Source organism: Lygodium microphyllum, chromosome 20 (genome assembly GCF_053477565.2).
Source record: "Lygodium microphyllum isolate KBCC chromosome 20, Lygodium_microphyllum_v1.1.10, whole genome shotgun sequence".
NCBI classification, from domain to species: Eukaryota; Viridiplantae; Streptophyta; class Polypodiopsida; order Schizaeales; family Lygodiaceae; genus Lygodium; species Lygodium microphyllum.
The window spans coordinates 57,943,032-57,949,967 of NC_141154.1; the positions used below are offsets into that span (position 1 = coordinate 57,943,032).

A 6,936-nucleotide genomic window follows, 5' to 3' on the forward strand; every position below is an offset into this window, starting at 1 on the left:
GCTCATCTCGAATCTCCTTCATCCTTTGGATGTGATCTCTCATCGTAGGGGAATCTACAAGTGACAGAGAGCTGTCGTATCTTCAACTCAAGTGATAAGCGATGCCCAAATGTCTGGATCCGGAAGAGAGATTCCAATCTCCTCCAAATGAGTAGTGGTGTGGAGACGTCTAACATTCATGAGCACATAATTTGTACAATCAAAAAGCAGGCTGTGGCATTCAACGGATCCCATAAAGTTACCAAATCCGCAATCACACCATCATGAGGATCCATGGTAGGTCAGGGTATAGGGACTGTAACAAAATTGAAAAGGTCGCAATCATTGAGGAGACACTCCATGCGGCACAACTATAGAGGGTAGTTTGTCCCATCCAGCTTGTCGGATGCAGAGAGAGGGTTGGACTGGCACATGCTTAGGAGATGCCATCAATGCCAATCGGGGACTAGAAGCCCAGAAGAATATAATGGGAAAGAGTAATATGATGGTGGTCGGTCTGAATGATCCCGAACCACACGATCCCCCATAGCATACACGTTGGCCATAACTGTCCTTCAAGAAATACCTGCAAGAAAATAAAGAAGATGCTGCAACTGGAATGTCCTGGACCTGTATGGGGTCCGTCAACCTATGGATCAGAAAAGACTGATGGAGACTTCTGGGGTAGGAAGGGAGAACTAGATGTTGGGAAGGCATGCTGACTGAAAACACAGGCTGTGAGCTTTTTAGATGATGATGTTAGCACAAAAAAAAGGGGTTCCCAGTCCAAAATAGAGGTGGATCCATTATATGCAGCAATAAGATGAGTCTGTCCGCCAGGTAAACAGGCTATCTAGCCTGCAAACAGGGTTGTGTAGAGTGCTGAGGTGTCATTCAGGTGAGGGGAAGACCCTCAGCAGGAAAACACAGCAAACACAGAGGTCTGTCAGCCTGGAATGGGGTTGCCCTGTTTGCAGGAGTAATGGCTTGGCCTGGAAATGAAGTATCCTGCACAAAACACAAATTTGGCTTCTTGTAAACAGGCTGCCCAGACTTCTGTGATGCCGCCCAGCTCAGGGGGAGACTCCCAGCTGTTAAATGCAGAGAGTACATGTGCCCTCCCAGCTCAGGGGGAGACTCCCAGCTGTTAAATGTAGGGAGTATGTGTGGCTTTCCACCTGAAAATGAGCCGCTTGCTCATGGAAATGGATCGCCTGCACCTGCAAAGGACCTGCCAGCAGTTAGGAACTGCTGCTTGCTTGTAAGAAGTACTGGACTGAAGGGTTGCTTGCAAAACACAGATCTGCAGACCAGGAAATAGGCCGCCCAGCAATGGATGAGGCAAAACACAGATGTGCTGCCCCCAAAGTTGGCGATGAAGAAGATCGGAACCGTGAACAGAGTGCTACTCTTCAAGATCTCTGGTTCCCACGCATGGCTCTAATACCATGTGAAAGTGTGCAATGGAAAGAGAAAGTGAACACGGAGAGGAGACAAAGAGAACGCAAGAAAGAGAAGGAACAATGTGATTGCAATGGCTGAAGGTACAAGGTTGCAATATCAGCCCCACCATGCAGCTCTGTGTTAGTGTGGGTCCAAGATGGTAGTAGGGGGATGAAAGAATGAGGAGAGATGGCTGATCACAAAGGATCAATGATGGATAATGAAAGTGGGAGGGCAGGCAGCCTATATTAGGTGAAAAAGAGGGAAAACCTTAAATATGGTCCAATCCTAAAAAATAGCCAAAAGGGCAGAAAAAGAAATGCACTAATGTGGCCTCCATCTAAAGTGTCTAAAACACATAAAATGATAGATAGATACAATGTTAGAGAGCTCCGTATGTCCTCTTTTGACTTAGACTGAAGCTCACAGGCAAGAGATGACCACACAAGATATTCATGATTGCTAACATTATCTTCACTGAGTAGACTGCCTTTATCGAGGATTCTTCTTTAGAAGCTACTTTAGCGACACGTTGCCAAGGGAGAGGGCTTTTATAAGCTCTCCATTCTCCTTGCATTGTACAGGGTCCTTTGAGAGTCTTTTGTAGCCGCATTTATTCTCGATTGTGTATCATCGATCCCACAATTCCATCCCATCCCCCACCATCTCCTTTGGTGGTTCCCTCGCACCTCCCATCCCTTTCAGAGGGAGACAATATTTGTGATGCGATTGTGGGTTCCTTGGCCCCTTATGTTTCAAAGGGTGATTCCTCGGATCATGAGGAGCTTTTTCATTGAGGGATTGAGAGAAACGCAAATCAAAGAAAAAATGAGATTGTTTAAAGCTAGAACAACAATGTAACCATCCTGGAAAGAAGAATTATCAACCATCGATGGACCTCTTCAACTTTGATACTTTTTTGCCACCCTTGGATCACTTCCATCTTCTTCAGCCTTCAGCCACATCTAGGATTTGAAAGGGGGTGTTAGAACTTAGTAGTCATGTGTGTCATGCATAGTCATCTTCTACCTGTGAGCCTTAGTTTGAGTCAAATGGGGACATCAGGAGCTTTGACATTACTTGTGAGTGGTAGTGAAAGAGGAAACATGAACACGGAGAGAGAAGGGAAGAGAAAACAATGAAAGAAGAGAATGGAAGATGAGAATTTGCATTGAACTTTGAAAGAAAGCTGAATACAATGAGGATTGATCGATCCTTGCACGCAATCCAAGGCATTAGTGAGGACATTGGATTAGGATGATGACGGAAGTTAGAGAAGAGTCCCTATATTTTCAGAGTATGCAGAAACTTGCAGAGGAAAGCCTTTGAATGATTGGCCAACTGATTGGGCCTAGTATAAATAGGAGAAAATGCCCAAATCCAACTGATTGGTCAAATTAGGGGCAAAAATGCTGGCTGACCTGCATCTGGTGAATAAACTAGTGAAAATGCCATGAAAAATGCTAATCACCAACATAATACTGGTCACCTCATCTTGTCCAGTGTGAATGTAGTCAAAAACCATGCTATCAGAGACTCTTGTATGGTGGTAGGCTTTTGATGTTCCATAATCATGGTCATAAGGGCATAGTTCACACAAAGTGAATGCCCTTGATCCCATTAAAGCCACTGAAGATGGGCCGATCTTTGAGGTCCATTAGTGGGGTTGGAAAAGGAAGTAACTCGTGATTCAACATAAGCTTTGGAACCACTATGAAGTGGTGAAGGATTGATCTTGATCCTATGAAGGAGGGAAGGAGAAGTGGGCTCATCATTTTGAGTCTTTCTTGAGCTTTGGCACAAATTTAGAGAAGCCTTACTGTCCCTACTATGGGAAGGGCACTCATCTCGAGGAGAAGTGTTGGAAGAAATACCCTCATTTTTGTCCAGGAGAAAAGGATGGCACTAAAGCATCTGAGCCCTCCTCTACTTCTACATCAACTGTTACTTACGAGTTTGTGTTCCTTCACATCCATGAGTTGGGGGAGCCTTCTTTAGTGGTTGACTTGTCTTCAAAGAGCCCTTGGCTACTTGATAGTGGCGCTTCGTCTCATATGACTCCTTGAGGAGACTTCTTGTAGGATCTTCGTCTATCCAAGGGTATAGTCATTGTTGGTGACATTTCTAAGGTGCCCACAGTAGTGTTGGCACTTTGCGTTTATTATCTGACCGTCCATCGAGCTAATATAGAGGCCCTCCATGTTTCGGACTTGGGCTTCCATATCTTCTCAGTTTATGGCCTCACTAGATGTGATACTTGCATTGTCTTCATTGAGAAGGCCACCTTCATTGAGAATTCTTCGTCAGGAGCTATTTTAGCGATAGGTTGGTAGGTGAGCGGGCTATACAAGCTCCATTCCCCTTCTCTTATGCAAGGTCCTCTAAGGCAGTTGTGTATTGCTATACCCTTCCTAATTGTGCACCATCTATCCCACAAGTTCCAGAATCCATCCCATCCCCCACCATCTCCTCTAGTGGTTCCCTCATACCTCCCATCTCTTTCAGAGGGGAATGATATTGGTGATTAGGTTGTGGATTCCTTGGCCCCTAGTGTTTCAAAGGGGGATTCCTAGGATCATGATGAGCTTCTTCATCGGTGGTCTATATTGACGAACTTCATTGGCATTGCCACTCTTTCTCTCACCCTCAGATCCGCATCTTCTTCGGCCTTTTGCCACATCTAGGATCCTGCATGTGAGCCTCAGTTTGAGGCAGACAGGGACATTAGGAGTTCCAATGTGTCATGTGGTTTTACATTGCATCTGCACCACAGATTGAGGCGACCAGCATTTATGATGGCCACAACATTTTCCCATTATGTATTGCTTTCAACTGGCATGTATTGCACTTGTTTGACCAGGTCGGCCAGTTTTTGGCATTTCTGCCTATTTATAGCTGGTCTCCCTCAGTGGCTGGTCATTATCTTTTGTAGGTTTTCAGCACTCTTTGACATTTGGGTACCCCTTCGTCTTCTAGTTCTGCCATTCGTCATCAGCCTGATCTGATGCCCTCACTGACGCCTTGGGCTGTGTGCAGGGACTGATCAGTCCGCCATTGTATTCAGCATTCATTTCAGATTCAGTGCAGATTTCTCTTCTCTTCCTGCTGTCTTCTTTCTTCTCCTTTTCTCTCCATGTTCGTGTTCCTCTTTTGTTGTGTACTCTCACAAATACCAACACATTTCAGCATTCATGCTATCATTTCTCCACTTGCATTTTCTGAGCTCATTTGCTAGTCATGTTTGTACACTTTGTGCTGTCTTTGCAAGCTTTCGTGTATCCTCGCATGGTATTAGAGCTGGTTGCTCTAATAAGAGTTACTTGAGCCATTGTGATTGCTGGGTTTTGCAAGTACTGCTAATGTTCATATTCCCGATGAATCATGATAGAGACAAAAGCTGAATCTCAAAGGTAAGAGAAATGATATTTCTAGAATTTTGCTGGTCACCTTTGGGACCTCGAGATGCTGGTCTTTATGTGTTTAGATATGTTCACATTGATGAGTAGCTGAACCTTGTGTCCTCATTGATATTGATGGAGGAGTTGAGATTCCTAGTAAGAGGTCTGGGCACTAATAGTGCACAAGTAGACGATAATCAGGCAGGGCCCATATCTGAAAATGATACACAAGAAAAAGACCAGGTTTCACATGTGAATGTGCAAGTATGCTGTACGATAATCTGCCTTTAAGGCCCTTGTATGCTGTTTGGTAGATTTATGGTATCTTCAATTGGCCTACCTAATTACAACCTTATTGCAAAATGGCAGTTTTATATGGGATTACAACTACTCCCCACAAGCTATTACTGGCGACAATATGAACTTAGGAAGTGTCCTTGGGCCTGTACACGTAACTGTGAGTTTAAGCTGACCCAATTAGCCATCAGCCAAATGTGCCGGCTTTTTCCTGTTTGGGCTGTGCTTATAACATATCTGTTTCACCAACTACAGTAGAAACCGTTCCAACCCTTGAATGTTTTGGTTTAAAAGGTGGTTGTTGTTGTTTCGGTTGGGTGGGTGGGTCTCAGGAAGCCATTAAGTGTATGTTGCACTCCAAAAGAACTATATTGACAGCAGATGATGTGAATGCAGCCCTTCAGCTGCGACATATTGAGGTAATTTGGCATTTTACCAGGTGCCTATTGATCAAATTTACTTTAGGGAAAGGGTCCTTCAGGTTGTTCACTAACAGGCACAATTTTATGCTCTAGGTCAGCCATTGAATGGCTTTGCATCTGGAGGACCATGACTGTGGACATATTGTCTCAAAACCAGTGCTTGTGAAGATGTACACGAAGATTGGAACAAACAATCTTGATGGGTGTATATGTATGTTAACTGATCAGTTCATGTGCTTAAGATGGTCTGCAACTTCTTTCTTTTTCTATTCTCGTATCGTATTAACATGGATTTATTTAAGTTATTGCAGTAGACTTTACAAAAGCAATTGCAAATGTCATTACCATGATAGATTTTAGGGCACAGTGAGGCTTACGTTTGGTGGATGTTACAAAGTTTCAAATCAAACTATATGCAAGCTGATGGAACCACTTGCTATTTCCTTACATCCTTAGCTTTTCAAATCTGCTTCCCTAAAATTCACATAAAACTTTTTTGAACGCAGTAGCTGAACTGTTGAAAAGTTCCAATTATAGGAAGCACACTACCATTACCATAGTTACAAAGCAACCATATTGGCCTTATTTCTCATACTTGGTTTCATGGCGTGCCCAATTTGAGCCTTAGAGCTGCCCTCATAAACTTCATTCAGTGATGTTTATGAGGTAGCTGATTCAGTCTAAAGTGGCTAATAACTCTTGTACTCCCTACTCGTCAGTTGCTTTTATTATTTTGAGGTATTTTGGCCAAGCTGACTCATTAATTGCTTCAGTTATTTGCATTTATAAGATTGCTTAAGTGGACGTTCCACCTAGTCATTGGGTAGCCAACTTTCGTAGGGTTCTTAGAGAAGCTTTATTTCAGAAAGAGAGAATAAAGGGTTGATTAAGTGGACTTTCCATGGTATTGCTCCACCTTGTCATGGGCTATAACTATTGTAATGTTCCTACTGAACCTTCATGGCGGAAAAAGACAAGATAGAATTTGAATCAGGCCTTGGCTCCTTTACAAAGTAATGTTTACTGCAGATTGTGTCATGTGAGTACTATTCTCAAGTTTTGCGTCAGTAACGTGTCAAAACTTTTGTCCATTGCACAACAATTACTACACTCCCCACTGCACCGCCCCCACAAACCCCCCCTTCGCCTTAGGGCCAAGCTCAATTTAAAGAGTTTGATCGCACTCCACCCAACCCCCATGAACCCGAAAACATACCACTGCTCTCCTACCCCAAGAATATCCCCAATCCTTTAAGAAAGCTTGATGAGTATGTTGCAATTATCAAGGGCTGAGATTGCAAAAAAACTAATTTGTGTGGGCAATTTCTACAATTTCCATGGGCAACCAAAATGATATCACAGCCTCTATTTTCTGTTCCATGGGCAACTTTGAATAG

At 43.5% G+C, this 6,936-nt stretch overlaps 1 protein-coding gene across 4 annotated transcripts in view; it reads left to right on the top strand.

Annotated features, from left to right (window-relative positions):
• The window catches only part of LOC148018930 (transcription initiation factor TFIID subunit 6-like), a 30,721-nt gene extending 24,877 nt beyond the window's left edge, over nt 1-5,844 (top strand). The window contains exons 2-4 of one of the 4 annotated variants that reach the window (XM_087701227.1): nt 5,190-5,277; nt 5,450-5,536; nt 5,633-5,844. In XM_087701227.1, coding sequence (XP_087557353.1) covers nt 5,190-5,277; nt 5,450-5,536; nt 5,633-5,644 — 187 coding nt within the window. In that variant the 3' untranslated portion in view covers nt 5,645-5,844. The remainder of the gene's footprint in view (nt 1-5,189; nt 5,278-5,449; nt 5,537-5,632) is intronic. The other 3 variants (XM_087701225.1, XM_087701228.1, XM_087701226.1) reach the window with 3 other exon arrangements.
• The last annotated feature ends 1,092 nt before the right edge of the window (nt 5,845-6,936 follow it).